At 39.8% G+C, this 17541-nt stretch overlaps 1 protein-coding gene across 15 annotated transcripts in view; it reads left to right on the top strand.

Annotated features, from left to right (window-relative positions):
• Window positions 1-13735, top strand: part of LOC129769529 (phospholipase B1, membrane-associated-like) — a 68456-nt gene extending 54721 nt beyond the window's left edge. For all 15 annotated transcript variants that reach the window (XM_055771859.1, XM_055771872.1, XM_055771866.1 and 12 more), the window contains 5 exons: window positions 12423-12601; window positions 12667-13109; window positions 13173-13290; window positions 13374-13447; window positions 13516-13735. In XM_055771859.1, coding sequence (XP_055627834.1) covers window positions 12423-12601; window positions 12667-13109; window positions 13173-13290; window positions 13374-13447; window positions 13516-13651 — 950 coding nt within the window. In that variant the 3' untranslated portion in view covers window positions 13652-13735. The remainder of the gene's footprint in view (window positions 1-12422; window positions 12602-12666; window positions 13110-13172; window positions 13291-13373; window positions 13448-13515) is intronic.
• Window positions 13736-17541: the final 3806 nt, after the last annotated feature.

The following is a 17541-nucleotide window of genomic DNA, read 5'->3' as shown; positions in this document are numbered from 1 at the left end:
TGAAAGTAGAAAATGTTTTTTTCCCAGTGCGCCTGTTTGTACCGCGGGTTTATAATTGTACCAAATGTAAAAAGTTGGGACACTCGGTTAGCCACTGCGGCAACAAATTTCGTTGCGGCAAATGTGGCGATAAACATAGTGAGGATTCTTGCACTCAAACAGTGGAAAAATGTATTCAATCAATCATATCTTTCGATGGATAATTCATCTAACGTAGTAGAAGATATGATCAATGTGCTACAATGGAACTGCCGTAGTCTAGTGCCTAAACTAGACTTCTAATTTTGGGTGACATGAACTCCCATGGTACTGGGTGGGGCGATCTTTATGATGACACTAGGGCGGCTATTTTTTACGATTTATGTGACGATTTCAACTTGACTATCTTGAACACTGGTGAAGTGACACGAATTGCAAAACCTCCGGCTCGGGAAAGCCGACTCGATCTATCTTTGTGCTCAAACTCGCTATCATTAGATTGTCAGTGGAAGGTCATCAATGATCCCCATGGTAGCGATCACTTGCCAATCAATATATCAATCAAGTGTAGCCCGCAATCCACTGAACCATCTCGAGTTCCATTTGATCTAACAAGGAACATCGACTGGCAAAAATTTGCAACGGCGGTAACAATCGGTGTCGAATCAATAGATATACTTCCACCATTAGAAGAATATCGATTCTTCGTCGATTTATTGTATAAAAGCTCACTGGAAGCACAAAAAAGAAAAGTTCCATGTGCTTCATTTAAAAGAAAACCAGCCACTCCTGGCTGGGACGATGAATGCACAAAATTGTATTTGAAAAAATCTGATGCTTTCAAAGCTTTTCGCAGACATGGAACATCCACACACTTCGAGGAATATTCAAAGCTTGAAATACAGCTGAAACAATTAGTTAAAGCAAAAAAACGCGGTTACTGGCGCAATTTCATCGAAGGTCTTTCTCGTGAAACCTCAATACGCACCTTGTGGAGGGTAGCTCGCAACATGCGTAACCGCTCATCTACCAACGAGAGTGAAGAATACTCCAATCGATGGATATTCGATTTCGCTAAAAAGGTCTGTCCAGACTCAGTTCCAGCCCAACATATTCTTCGAGAAACGTCTCCGAGCGGTGGACCTCTGGACAGACCATTCTCAATACTGGAATTTTCTATGGCTCTTCTTTCATCGAACAACTCTTCACCCGGAAGCGATATGATTAAATTCGTTCTTCTAAAAAATCTTCCCGATATCGCGAAAAGACGCTTGCTAGACTTATTCAATACCCTACTAGAAAACAATATTGTGCCACCCGAATGGAGACAGGTCAAAGTGATAGCAATTCAAAAGCCTGGCAAACCAGCGTCTGACCATAACTCATACCGTCCGATTGCTATGCTCTCGTGCATTAGAAAATTGCTGGAGAAAATGATCCTTCGAAGACTCGATCAATGGATCGAGACAAATAATTTGCTATCAAGTACACAATTTGGGTTTCGCAGATATTCAACTGGCCTTTGCGCACAAGGAGGAACTGGCTTCAGTATTCTTGGATATTAAGGGAGCTTTTGATTCAGTGTCCATAGAAATTCTGTCAGACAATCTGAACAGATGTGGACTTCCTGGAATTTTGAATAACTTCTTGTACAATTTGTTGTCAGAAAAGCAAATGAACTTCACCCTCGGACAGCTGACAACTTCCAGAAATAGTTATATGGGTCTACCCCAAGGCTCATGTCTCAGCCCCCTTCTTTATAATTTTTATGTGAAAGATATTGACAGTTGTTTGGTAGAACAATGCACGCTAAGACAACTTGCAGATGATGGTGTGGTTTCCGTCAGCGGTCCCCATACCGAAAACTTGCAAAGACCATTGCAAAATTCCCTAGATAACTTGTCTTCTTGGGCAAGGAACTTAGGGATAGAATTCTCGCCGCAGAAAACAGAACTGGTAGTGTTTACTCGAAAGCGGTCCCCAGCAACTTAAGCTATTGGGCAGAAACATTACCCAATCATTGACCTTCAAGTACCTTGGTGTCTGGTTTGATTCAAAATGCACTTGGAATACCCACATTACGTACTTGAAGCAAAAATGTCAGAAAATTCACAGGAGGGTTGTGTCTGAGACACGATTGCATAGTTGACGTAGGATTCCGTTTGGCTATCTGTTGATTTTGAATATGTTTGAAGAATTACATCGTTAAACTCTTTGATAATGAGTTGGTGGCCCTGAAAATTGCCGTTTTGTTTGGTTGTTGGGTTGTTGGTGTTGTCTCCACCAGTGTTTACCGAGTGATGATGACAGAAGGATGGTAAACAGTCGTTGGATGGTGCGTATCATATAAAAGACACCGAAGTAGAACGAGATATGACGAAAACCGCCCTTTGTGATCCTAGACGAGATGCTCCTGTGGATGAAATAAAAAAAAACTCACCAATATAAGATAATTACCAATGCCGAACAAAATTATTATTTTTTCTCATCAGTAAAAACATGTTACTTTAATATGGAGAAAACATATTTGAAATGGAAAAGGTAATGTTATTTTATAATTTTTACTTTCTGAGTGTTTATTCAATCCAATGTAAACAGCAAAAATTAAGGCAAGGAAAGAAGCAGAACGTACAGCAATTGACTCAGAAGATTTCGTGGAAAGTTCTGATCGGTACTATTTATCAGACATGGATTCCAGTTCCGGAGAACTTTGGGGATCACCACAATTCACAGGATCCGGTACTACTGAAGAGCGAGGAACGAATATTTTGGGAAAATTGCAAATCTTGCTTCCTAGTATATATCATTTCTCCCATCCAAGTAGCTCTCCCTGGGAGAGACGATTGATCAAGGTTGATACATCTTTATTGAATGTTAGTCGCATGAATGATTTACCAGCATCATTACTACAACGATTTCTTCTAAGAAAATCGACGAGATATCGAAATCATGAAACTTTATACACGGACGGGTCTAAACGTGAAGAAAGAAGCGGATTTAGCATTATCGATAGAAATACGGTGGTACGCAGAAGAATGGTGGATATTGCGAGCATTTATGCAGCGGAAAGCGAAGCAGCTAAAGAGGCTTTACTACGAGTAAAGAATAAAGAGGGGACTGGAGCGTACCTTATTTGCACAGATTCGCTCAGTGTAATAACTTCGCTCGGAAGCTACAGAATAGAGACGAAATGGAGAGACTGCATGGAAACACTTTACAATACATGTTTCGATAATGGGAAAGATGTCACGTTTTGCTGGATACCGAGTCATATTGGTATACCAGGCAACGAACTTGCTGACCAAGAGGCGAAAGCGTCACTGAACCATACAGTCGACAGATCCATTGCGGTTGATATTCGGGAAGTTAAAACCCATATAAAGAGAAGAATCACTTGGAGATGGCAGGCAGAATGGGATGCTGTGAGGGAGAACAAGCTGAGAGAAGTTAAAAATACGGTTTTACCCTTTACAGTGACAGCAGAGACAAGAAAAGAAAATGTGATGCTTACTCGATTGCGTATAGGTTACACGCTACTTACACATCAGTACTTGCTCGACAGGACAGATGCTCCGGATTGTCGGTGGTGTAGTGGACGATTGACCGTAAAGCACATTATAGTTGAGTGTCCTGGTTTAGAATACGAACGTAGGAGTACGGGATTACGAGCAAATATGCGAGCAGCTCTAGCAGATGGAGAGGATCGAATCAAAAGCATCATGGAGTTTCTGAGGAAAATTGGAATTTATACAGAAATATGATACGAAAATATGAATTGTAAATTAACTGAATTGTAATATTTAGACTTAAAAGACCCAAATAACATATAGTGGAACGGGTCTCTAATATCAATAAAAAAAAAAAAAAAAATCCAATGTAAATTTTAATTGGACTAACAACACCTAAGACTATATTTAGATCATATGGGGAATCTTTTTTCTAGAATTTCTTCGCTTTTCCAATTATTCTCGCCATATAAATTTTGCTTGGGTTCTCGTTCTCGAGCGGGAACACACCTCGGATTATATTTATGAAAATTGAAATAAATCGTGTCATATATCATGTCATTTTTAACACAACTGCTACCATATACAATTTTACACTTACACTTGTGATAAATTTTTCACAATACACGATCGGTCATTGATCTGAAATTTCACGAAGCAACTAACATTAAAGGTCCAAATTTACCTTACTTGCAAGACATAAATGCCCCCGACTTGCATATATTTGCAATGCCGATTTCCCCCAGGCAGCTTGGTTTTGATGTCTTTGTTAGGGACCTGCCGCATGTGTCGTCAATTTCGACCAATCAGAAGTGGGTATTTCCGTTAGGATAGGGGTTGAGATTTTTCAATTGTTCGATAGTTAATTTTATGACATATAGTTTTTTCTTCAATATAAAAAATTGTTATGGAGTGCCGAAATCGATTGACGCAAAAATTTCATCAATCCTTCATGAAATGACTGAGCAATAAGCGTTTGAAATTGGACAATTTTCACGATGTACTCGATTTTCGATTTTCAATTTGTACCCCAATATGTTCCCGAAAGACGTAATCCTACGTCAAAAGAGTCAATTTTCTCCGCTCGATTTGCGGCACGTGGTGGGGAGCTCATCCGGGAGATCTCATAACGCTTTATAAAACAACTATTCTATCTATTCTGGAGTATGGCTCTTTCTGCTTTCTCTCAGCAGCTAAAAGTCACCTTCTAAAATTGGAACGAATTCAATATCATTGTCTGCGTATAGCTCTCGGCTGTATGCACTCAACGCATAACATGAGTCTCGAGGTTCTGGCAAGAGTAACTCCTCTACAGAACCGATTCTGGGAACTTTCTCTCAGAATACTGGTGAAATGCGGTGTCACGAACACACTTGTGATTGAAAACTTTGAAAAAATGCTTCATCTAAATATACAATCTCGGTTTATGAGAATTTATCATCACTATACTTCATCAGATATTTGTCTTCCATTGTTTACTCCAGACCGTGCTCACTTCACCATCAGCAGTTCCTCAATTGAATACGATCTGTCGATGAAACAAGCAATACTTGGGATTTCAGATCAGCTTCGACCAACTTTCATTCCCCGTATTTTTAACCGAAAGTACCAAAAAGTCAATTGCATGAAAAGATACTTCACTGATGGGTCTCGCCTCAATGGATCCACTGGCTTCGGTGTTTTCAATGAAAATTCAAGCGCCTTCCGTAAACTGCAGGAACCTTGTTCCGTTTATGTTGCTGAGCTGGCAGCAATCGACTTCGCATTGGGGATGATCTCCAACAAGCCTGCAGACCATTACTTCATTTTCTCGGATAGTCTCAGTTCGCTTGAGGCTCTCCAGTCGATGAAAACTAGTAGGCACCCATCTTATTTTCTCACAAAAGTGAGACAGCAGATGAGTGCACTGATCGAAAGATCTTATAAGTTAACTTTTGTTTGGGTCCCCTCTCATTGCTCAATTCCTGGCAATGAGAAGGCGGACACTCTCGCAAAGGTGGGTGCCCAGGAAGGCGAATTGTTTGATAGACAGATTTCATACGATGAATTTTTCCAATTACTGCGTCAGAGTTCCCTCTTGAGTTGGCAAACCGATTGGGACACTGGAAGTCTTGGGCGGTGGTTATATTCAATTATTCCAAAGGTTTCTTCGAGAGCGTGGTTCAAAGGTTTGGACGTAAGTCGTGACTTCATTCGTGTAATGAGTAGACTTATGTCCAACCACTACTCGCTAGATGTGCATCTCCACAGAATAAATCTTGTTCAAAGCAACGTCTGTCGGTGTGGAAACGGTTACGATGACAATGACAGTTGACAGTTTGATGACAGTTTGGCAATGTACGGATAATTACGCAGCCAGAGAGTACCTTTTGAATGCCCTTGAGGTCCAAGGAAGACAACCCTATGTTCCTGTTAGAGACGTGTTGGGAACTCGCGACATTTGCTATATGCAGTTGATCTATATGTTTGTGAAACGGTCTAGTATAAGTATTTAATGCTTTTGTATTTTTCTTTTTCGTTATTAGTTTGTTTGTCTTGTCCCCCCATCTCACCGTCGCCCACCCTCGACAGATAGTCGAACACCAGATGCTATCACTGGTCATTATGCAGAATGCTACAGTGCGTGCGGCAACTCTCGGTTGAGACAACGATACCTCATATCCATATCCCTAACCTGACCCGTCCCACAAAAATGTTACCCTTTTAACCTCGAGTAAACCGCGAGTATTCGGTCGAATCCTACTAAACATAGAAATTAGTTGAAACTTTGTATAAACAAACCTTGAATTAGCGGCTCCGCAAAGCTCATGCGATTGAGCCTTACAATTAAATGAACTGGATATATAAAAAAAAAATAAATTTGAATAAAACAATAGGAACAACAAAAGTTTGGTAAAATAATGTCATCAATCAACTAATCGCCAGTAAAAAATGTCAATATATTACTAAAAAATAACACGTCGAGCCCCGAGTTGTTCTTCATACGGTTTCTATTCAGGAAGCATTTGATAATTTGTCGGTCCCCGCTTTTCTTTTTATACAATAAATATATTTTATTGTAGAAAAAGAAAATAGTCAGAATTTTTTCTCGTAATAATTGTATAACGTCTTCTATATTTCGTCCACCGAAAAAGGAAATCAGCAATGTGTCTTCTTTGAACCTCCATGTTGAGTGGCTATAAGACTGAACTGAAGTGATGCTGCTTTAAAGTTTACGCTTACTATATGCATTTAAAAATTGCAACTTGTTCATTTATATGCAAAACTTCATAATTTCAAATTTAATTTACTCAAATACAAAACATAACACTCTTTTGAAAGTTTCACCTTATGTAGAGTCAAATGTGTTCTTTAAAATGCTATCAATAATTTTTTTATTATGTTTGCCCCAAAAAGCAAATGAAAAGGTCGTGTTTTCGGGGGGAAAACATCAATAACTTTGAGTAGCATTAAGATACATACAAGTTATGCACCTTAAAATGCGTGGATTGGAAAGCTCTAAAGATCATTCAAAGACAGTTTTGGTGTAGAATTTTACATATAAAAGTAAGAGCAAAAAAACCTTTTTTTTCATGGTAACCCTAACTCAACCTAGAGAAAAAGCGTTATATCGGTTATTTGAAGAGATAGAAAAAAATATTGTTCCACAAATTTACTTAAAATAACCAGATCTACAATATTGTCGAACTATGTTTACCTCTATCTATAAAGATAAGAAAGTTAGATTTTTTATTTCATCGTAAATTTTGGTCACCCTATTTTTGATAACATAAAAATGAGCGCTCTATTATATGTAACAACTTTGTCGAAGACAGTTTTTGTCTAGAGAATCACTGTCGAGCTCTAGATGCTAATTTCCACTTAAATTCACCTCCTGGACCATAGTGCAGTGTCTTAAAATATCAACAAATATTCACGAGTAACGATTATGATTTTATTTCAGTGGAAATGGCTTTTTTCAGCTTGAAACATACTGCCCTCATTATATTGATGGCAATAACAAACGAGTTCATTTTGTTCATACCGTTGATGAATGAACAAATTTGCTATAATGAATGAATGCGGCATTGAGTGGGATTCATAACTTCGCTGTTATTTATATTTGGAATATCAAAAGCAACAAATTGATATTCATCACATTCGAAACGATATTCGTTTTGGCATTGATTTTGAGTCAAAATTCAAAAATAAAAAAATTAGCCAGGCTGGACCATTTAGAGAACAAAACGACAGAGTTCGATGAAACGAACTTTGCAAGAAATCGCGCATGATTTTGTTTGGCGAGACGGTAAAAACGGCATAAATAAAAACCAACCGCACACGACTGCCTCAGGTTAAAAGTAAACAACAGCTGATATTCATTTGGCTGAAATGAAATTCAATTATGACATCTTGAATAATCAAGATAAAAATTACACTGGGTGGAAAAATAAACATCAAAACATATTGAAGAACAAAAGTTCATTTGCTCATATTCACTGGGTGTCTGGATCTGTCATTTTGATTTTCGTTAGGAATATATAGGTTTTCGATGCAACCTAGCCCGAAAATCTGTGCATTTGAGATTAGCGAAGACGATTTTTTTCAACACTGGTATAGACCATAAAAATCAACGCCTACGATGCACTGCTGAAACGGAACGAACTCGACTCATTTTTGAAGAAGATGGTGAATGATGATGAAATGGGGATCACGTACGACAACCTAAAGCGAAAAAAGTCGTGGTCGAAGCGCGGTGAGACGGCCCAAACCATCGCCGAGCCCGGATTGACGGCCAGAAAGGTTTTGCTGTGTGTTTGGTGGGCTTAGAAGGGAATCATCCACTATGAGCTGCTCAACTATGGCCAGACCCTCAACTCGGTTCTCTACTGTGGGCAGCTTGACCGTTTGAAGCAGGCGATTGATCAGAAGCGGCCAGAAATGATCAATAGGATTGGTGTTGTTTTCCACCAGGACAACGCTCGACCTCACACATCTTTGATGACCCGCCAGAACCTACGGGAGCTCGGATGGGATATCCTATTGCACCCACCGTATAGTCCGGACCTGGCTCCAAGTGATTATCATCTCTTCCGGTCCATGCAAAACGCTCTTGGTGATACTACCCAGGTAACCAGTAAGCACTTAAAAATGGTCTTAAATAAGCACTGAATCCACATATAGAATACTGAATAAATGCTTATCAAGCGCTATAAACCAATATAGGGTGGATATAATGCTAAAAAGGCGAAATATGGGGCTCTTTTAATGCTTGAGTTACAGCTTTAAATAAGCATTACTAAAGCTTACTTATGGCTATCTGAAAACATCACTTGTGATGGCAGCCTTAAATAAGCATCATTCATGCTTAAATATGATTCCATAAAAACGTCAAGATGTTTTTCTTCCGTTTTTTTCTAGGAAAAAGCCATTGAAATCAATCGACAGAAAACAAAAAAAAATCATATACATTTCATGGACCCACCACCCACACAGATTTATTGCAGATTATTGCAAGTTGTTTATTGAGGTTATAACCAGTCTTCCATGTTTCACAAAAAACACTGCGTCCGGAATGAACATGTCCACGCTGCTGTTCACAGTTTTGTGTTTGAGTACAAACATGATTTTTTCGTACCTATGTTAGAAAATGTAACATGTTTGTATTCATGATATGTTTGGACATACGATGTTTAATCCCAATGTTTCCCATGATGTTCGAACATGGTGTACAGTTTCTCTTGCATTTTCACCCCAAGCACCGGCAGTGCGTAGAGTAGAAGAAGCGAATCGGACACCACACCATCACCACTCAACGCGTGGTGTGTTGGTATGTTGACATGGAAAAAATGCTTTCCTTTCATGACAATGGGTGCTTCATCAAAAATATTGGGCAAATAAAATAAACCTCTTTTTCTGTTCTGAACAAAATAAACATCGATTGATATGAGAGTTTTTCACATTTGATATCATTATTTAGTGCACGCATCAATCTATATATTGAATTCGTGTAACATTCGCTATTATTAGCTATTTGAACAAGTACTAAAATTGTATTATTCAACCACTCGACCACGGCGCTAACCACTCGACCACGGGAGCAACAATTTTGGCTTTGAATACAAATGGCCAATACTGCTTGTTCGCGACGATCGCGACCCGAGCTATAAAACGAGCGGAGAAGATGAGAAGAAAGGATGATGCAATCGCATGCACACATAGCATATGTAGTGCAGTGTAAGTGTAGCTTTTAGTTTTTTCCTTCATTCAGTTTGTGATAACATCGAGAAATTAATGGTGTGTTTTAGCCGCTGAAATTTCTCTGCTGGTTCTGCTGTGTGCCGCTGAAGTTTGCATCTAAAGTTAGTTTTTGGGTATTTATTTTTTTGGTCAGCATTTGTACGACGTCGCCCGCTATGCAGTCGGCTCCCCAGACTTTAATTGCCAACATGCACGCAAAAAAAATAGAAAGCTTCTTTCTATTCAGAGAATGTTTTCTTTGAACGAAACCAAGGATTATTTAATCAGACTTGCAAAATGTGCATGAACGATCTATAAACTTTTACTTAGTCGCGGCAATACATACACACACTCTTTACAGATACACGGGCCGAAGGTTGTGCAGTCCACTGATGATTCAACAAGAGCCAAAGGTTGTACCACTCATGACAACTCTACACGAGCTGATTATTGCGCCGGCTAGTGATCATTCTATCCTGGATTCCTCGAGTTGAAAAAGACGCACCACGCTAGATATGGGGTGCAGACTAGGGGGTCGTTGCTGATTAACGGTCAGCTGCATCCCAATAGGAAGTATCCCATGTCGGGCACACGTACAGAGCACTGAAGACTGCAACATCCCAATTATGAGAACACTTGTAATACTAACCTCGAGCCAACCGCGAGTAATCGGTTACATATTACTAACATAGTTGTAAGCAAACATTATCAAAATATTGAGCTCCCGGCCCCGTTAGGCTGACGCCATATGAGCCTTAATAAAAATATATATTTTGGTGCATGAACTTATAGCCTCTTAGTTCGTGCAATTTTTGTAATGCGAACTAAATTTCAAGTTCGTTTCTGTGAAAAAGTATTCTACGAAGAAATGTTTTGGGATGAATCATTTCTTTCCGTGTATGAAAAGAAACGAAACGAAAGCAATGAATACTGCGATATCGGGTGATATGTTTGTACATGATGTTCTTGAATTATAAACATCGTGTTTGTTTTCACATGTTTATAATTGTGTATCATTGTTCGTGTTGGGGATAGACACTCAACACTAGCGGGAATCATGTTTGAATTCAAACAAAAACATTTAATTTTCACATCGCGTGGACATGTGTGAGTGTTTTTCGGAAGACTGGTTATAACAGTATTCTTCTTTATTTAGATCTACGGCACACTGTTTGGAATGAGAAATAATTATTATATGAAAATTAGCTTATGATTTCGAACCGGGGTACTTTTGCAACATGTGTGTTCCTCTGTTGTGCCTTTGCTATCTGGACCACTGTTGACATAGATGAATTATTTGGAAAAAGTCATATTAAAACAACCGCTCAGGTACCTGCTCAGAAAGATCATGTATGAGCGGGTTTTGTTGACCGGCTTGGAAGCATATTTTTGGCCTAAAATATCCATGTTATGTTCATTTTGAGACAAACACTTGCATCCAGATATCTAATGCTGAATGCATGAATGTTTTATCCTAATGCTTATAAGCATTATATGAGAGCACTAATTACGTATATAGGGCTTTCATTAATGGTTATTTTCATATGTTTTATCTTAATGCTTGTAATGTGCATATATGACCTTCATTAATGCTTATTTTAATTAATGTGTATATGCATTAATAATGTTAATATAAGGCCTATAAGCATAAAAAATCAGATATACTGCCATTTGGCATTAGAGATGTTGAATTAGTGCTACGATAGAGCTAAAAGTTAATGCTTATAGTTACCTGGGTAAGTTGGCCTCAAATGAGGCTTGCGAAAACTGGCTGTCTGAGTCTTTTGCAAATAAGGAGGGGGGTTTCATAAGAGGGGGATAATGACGTTGCCTTCTAAATGGCAACAAGCTTGCGAACAAAACGGCGCATGTTTGACATAAATTGGATAATTTTGTGTATGTTATAAAAAGCGTCAAATTTCGATCAGAAATACGACATTTCTTTTTCCCCAACCCTATACAGGGAAACTTCTATATAACGTACCCTCGTTATAACGTACCCTCGATATAACGTCACTCGATATACATTTTACCTCGATATAACGTATACAATTCCAAAGTGTAAAGGAAAACTTTTTTCAATATTTTTTTTCTGATAGAACAATGAATTGTCTGTATTGTGATGCTATAACAAGTTTTGTACCTTCAATTAATCCCGAAATACTGCTAGTTTTGTGATTCCGGATTCCAAATGAATCAAGCTTTAATCAACAGTACGAAGGGAAACATCGTGAGAAAGGCTGGCTTCGTCTTCTGATTGAAGTTATTCATTAACTTTACTAAAACAGCAACACAATAATGTATTATAGACTACGTTTGTGAGTACTTGATTATGCTTCGATACAACGTACAATTTTGAAAGTGAAATGTACGTTATATCAAAGTTTACCAGTTTATAGATTGCTCGATTTTTTATTCCACCCTTAAATTTCTGCACAGTATCTTCGATCACCTATCTCGAATTCTTTTCTCATATTTTTGGGAAATGTTTCTCATTATTTGCGTTCCCTTTGAATTTTCTCAGGTTTCAGGGTTTTCGAATGCCCACTATCTTTCGGTCGAACAAAGTGCTGGGATGCTTGAAGCATCGCAGTCTTTGAAGAAATGTTGATATTATTTTCCGCATACCGCTTCTGATTAATATTACAAATGGAATATTATTTTAACAATCCTCAATAACGAATACCAGTGATAACAACCAGTGTTGCTACATTCCAGGTGACATCAACGTGATAGCAGCGATAGGAGACTCTGTGATCACAGCCAGTGGGGCATCCGCCACCAGCTTCCTGGAGTTGTACACGGAAAACCGTGGACTATCGTGGTGCATCGGTGGTCAGTGGAATTGGCGTAACGCCACCACACTTCCTAATATCTTAAAAGTATTTAATCCTAAGGTATGCATCACTATAGATGAACTTAAAAATAACACCTAAAATGAAAATATGCACACTTTCCGCAGTTAGTAGGTTACTCCTACAGCGACTCCTACAGTTTCCACTGGGACTCGCAGTTTAACAATGCGGAGATCGGTGCCATTTCGAAGGAACTCCCCCATATGGCCCGACAGATGGTCACTCGGATCCGATCGGACCGGCGGGTTAACTTCAAAAAGGACTGGAAAATTCTTACTATAACCATCGGCGGGAACGACATTTGCGCGTACGTTTGCACGATGAAAAATCCCGAATCTCTGCCCAGGCAGCATCGACGGAATCTGCTGACGACGCTCCGCTATCTGAGGGATAATCTACCGCGGACATTCGTCAACATAGTGTCGATACCGGACGTGGAGAAGGTTGTGTCCCTGCCGGGAAAACCGACCATTTGCTGGATTCTACACCACGGAGAGTGCCCATGTTGGGTAGGTCCTATCCATAACGCGACAAGCAATTCTCGAGCTAGGTGAGTATAAGGGTTATGATCATCGTATTGAATGGTTGACGAGTTTCGGTTAATTTGACACAGATGGGCTCGGATACAGCAACAGTACAAAAAGGTAGAAGAAGAGGTGCCAATGCTTGACGAGTTTCGAGGACTCGATGAGTTCGCTGTAGTTAACCAACCTTGGACGAAACAACTGACCGTAAGTCAATTGTCTTTCTACAGCACACACTAATTGAAATTGTAACACATTTTATTACCAATGCTTTACTTATTCAATTGCAGTTGAACAAAGCAAACGGTGTCGATTACACCTTGTTATCTTATGATTGCTTTCACCTGAGTCAGAAGGGCCATGCGTAAGTTGTAAAGCGTTCGCAGCGGCGAGAATGATTGATTGTTAACAAAATTGGTGTTTTCGTTCCAGACGAGCAGCGGCGGCGCTTTGGAGCAACATGCTGGAACCATATGGAAAGAAACGAAAAAGCTGGAACCCACCATATGAAAACTTCCGATGCCCGACGAGCCAAAATCCCTACATATACACTTACGACAACAGCTAACAGCGCTCGAATCGATCGGTTGTCTCAGACAATGTGTTAATTGTGCAATGATAGAGCCGACACCGCCAGCTAATAACTCCGAATAAAACAAATAATAAAACCAAGGTAATCGTATGAGACAGTTATTTCAACTTTGAGACGGCCCATCGCCCCGAGATTGAAGGAACTCCGTGTCTACTTGGTATTCGCATGGCGCGTAAATTTCTCTTTGTTTACGTAATGACGCTTCATATCTTTCCTTGGCCCAACGGACTGTAAATACAATCACGTTCCCAAATCGCCGCAACTCCCACTACACGCTGCCCTCTGACTGACCCATTGCGAATATGTGCCGCGGAATGAACAATGTGGGGAACCCTTACGAGCTCATCTCCTAGGGTGAGGTCTGAGGGTATGGGCATAAATCATCTTGCAGCGTGATCTCGCCAAGATCTCATCTCAAAATGCTACATCGCGATGGAATGTGTTTATTTCCGCAACCGCAGCAAAGTGCAGTTGTGTAAGTGGTCGTCATCCTTTGGCCATCTGACCAATTGATCTTTTCGCACCTCGACATTATTTTCTGTTACGCTTCACTGCATCCATTATTCACTGAGAGTCTCGCGCGGTAAGTGATTTCATCAAATGCCTTCCGTCTGCCGACTGTCTACTTATCACATTACCGATTCAGCGGTATTTGGAAGGTGGGGAGCTCATCTTTTGAAATATTTGGGTAACAATTTGATGAATGATATCATTATCGAATGTTGCTTTATCCAATATTTGATATTGCGGATATCTTTTCTGAGATTGAATACAAAGTGGTGTTATTAATTCCGCTATGAAAATGATATGAGAAATAACCAGCACAAAGGTAAGTCATTGAAAATTATACGATCGAGCCTACATCGCATCATGATCATGACTGAGGTATAAAAAGACAGTATATTTATGTGTTGGTGATATCATCTATGTGTGATGCAGATACACTATCGATCTTTCTTCAATCGTGGAAACGATAGTCAAATTTTAAATGTTATCCAATTTCAGCAAGTTTCTCCTCAAAACATTAATATCTATCCATCCGCGTCACATAAGGAAATGTTTTGGGTTGATCGGAAATCTTGTGTCTATTTCCAGGAACAAAAAACAAAAGCATATTTTAAAAGCTAAACATATCTTCAATGAATTGTCTGTGCCTCGTTTTGTTCTCATGCCAAATTAAAAAAAAAATGCTGGGTTGGTCAAAAAGGTCTAATGAATTCTGCCATTATACTAGTGGAACGCAACATCTTTCCAATCGTCTAATTTTTAACGTTTGTCCTGGAACGTTGCGTAATTATCATCTTTCGAGCACAATTATCAATTTTTATCACCTCAAAAAACATGTTACTTTATTATAGAGAAAACATATTTGGAACGGAAAAGGTAATTTTCTTTCATAATTTTTACTTTCTGAGAGTGTTTATTGAACTCATTTTCATTTTCGCTACAAACACAACGGAACACGATGTGATATGTCTCAATGCGAATTTTAATTGAACTAACAACATCCAATATTAGACTGTCAAAAAAGTCCTGCGGTATTTCCGCGAGGTGTCGTTGTAAGCGCGTAGTTCTAGTTGTATTCATTGTATCGAGTCATACTATAGCTTATTGGAAGGGTATTTTTGCGCGCTATAATATAGTCCTTGACAGTGTTTTGTTTGGTTAAGTCGTTCGTGAGTTATAGTGTCGCAAATATGGAGCAAAATAAAGAGAAAATCCGACATATTTTACAGTACTACTATGACAAAGGCAAAAATGCATCTCAAGCTGCCAATAAAATTTGTGCAGTTTATGGACCCGATACAGTTTCCATTTCCACCGCACAACGATGGTTTCAACGTTTTCGTTCTGGTGTAGAGATCGTCGAAGATGCGCCACGCTCCGGAAGGCCTGTCGTCGAAAATTGCGACAAAATCGCTGAATTAGCCGAGAAAGACCGGCATAGTAGCAGCCGTAGCATCGGCCAAGAGCTGGGGATAAGTCATCAAACCGTTATTAACCATTTGAAGAAACTTGGATTCACAAAGAAGCTTGATGTATGGGTGCCACACACGTTGACGCAAAAAAACATCTTTGACCGTATCGACGCATGTGAATCGCTGCTGAATCGCAACAAAATCGACCCGTTTCTGAAGCGGATGGTGACTGGCGATGAAAAGTGGGTCACTTACGACAACGTGAAGCGCAAACGGTCGTGGTCTAAGCCCGCAGAAGCGGCTCAGACGGTGGCCAAGCCCTCATTAACGGCCAGGAAGGTTCTGCTGTGTGTTTGGTGGGATTGTCAAGGAATAATCTATTATGAGCTGCTTCCCTATGGCCAAACGCTCAATTCGGACCTGTAGTGCCAACAACTGGACCGCATGAAGAAGAGGCCATCTTTGATAAACAGAGGCCGCATTGTCTTCCGTCAGGACAACGCCAGGCCACACACTTCTTTGGTGACGCGCCAGAAGCTCCTGGAGCTCGGATGGGAGGTTCTTTTGCATCCGCCGTATAGTCCGGACCTTGCACCAAGTGACTACCACCTGTTTTTGTCCATGGCGAATGAGCTAGGTAGTCAGAAGTTAGCCACAAAAGAGGCCTGTGAAAATTAACTATCCGAGTTTTTTTACCAATAAGGAAGCGAGCTTCTATAACAGGGGTATTATGAAGTTGGCATCTCGTTGGGAACAAGTCATCGAACAAAACGGCGCATATTTGACTTTTTTTTTTATTATTAAATCGTTTATTTTTACAGGCTCAGTTACATAAGTTTAAAGGAGCCAAACTCCTATCTGTATAGTTACAAGTATATATAAACATTTTTTATTAATGCTAATGTTAATGAAGTAGAGAACCGATTACTCGCGGCTTGCTCGAGTTTAGAAGGGTGACATTTTGTTTCAGGAAAAGGATGGGATATAAGGATATGTTGACAATGTTCACACTCACATTCGCACTCACATTCATCATACTCAATTCTTAAGCCTATCTTATATCTAACATGTATTTACATTTCACCTTATTCTATTGTTAGTAAGAAGGGATTTGATTTCTCGCGAAGGAAAAGGAAAAGGAGAATATAAGGATATAAGGACAATCACACACGAAGATCGATAGCTTTTAGGAAGACATATATTTGGGACATGTAATCAAGGTCTAAACCAGCTAACACATCTCTCACCGGCACATTGGGCTGCCTTCCTCTAGCCCGAAGAGAGTTTTCTAAATTCGATCTGGCAACAAGATACTCCTCGCACGACCAAACAACGTGTTCGATGTCGTGGTAACCTTGGCCACAAGCACAGATATTGCCATCGGCAAGATTAAAACGAAAGAGTAGCGCGTCTAACGAACAGTGATTGGACATGAGTCGGGAGAAGGTGCGAATAAAGTCCCGACTCAAGTCCAGACTTTTGAACCATGGTTTGAGGCTAACCTTAGGGATAATCGAGTGAAACCACCGGCCCAATTCATCTTCGTTCCATTTACGTTGCCAGTTAGCGATGGTATTTTTACGGACTAAAGAATAAAATTCATTGAAAGCGATTTGACGCTGATAAATATCGCCTTCAATTGCACCTACCTTTGCCAATGAGTCAGACCTCTCGTTACCCGGAATTGAGCAATGTGAAGGGACCCAGACAAAGGTAATGACATAACAGCGTCTGGTTAAAGCACTCAAAATTTCTCGTATTCTCTCAAGGAAGTACGGCGAGTGCTTTTCCGGCCTCACTGAACGGATAGCTTCGACAGAGCTAAGACTATCCGTTACAATGTAATAGTGTTCAACAGGTCGTGAGGCGACGCTGTCCAGCGCCCAGTGTATCGCTGCCAATTCAGCAATATACACAGAGCAAGGATTCTGAAGACTGTGGGAGGTG

This window comes from Toxorhynchites rutilus, chromosome 2, assembly GCF_029784135.1.
Source record: "Toxorhynchites rutilus septentrionalis strain SRP chromosome 2, ASM2978413v1, whole genome shotgun sequence".
NCBI classification, from domain to species: domain Eukaryota; kingdom Metazoa; phylum Arthropoda; class Insecta; order Diptera; family Culicidae; genus Toxorhynchites; species Toxorhynchites rutilus.
The sequence above is the reverse complement of the archived record's forward strand: the minus strand, read 5'-3'. Positions and strand labels throughout refer to the sequence as shown.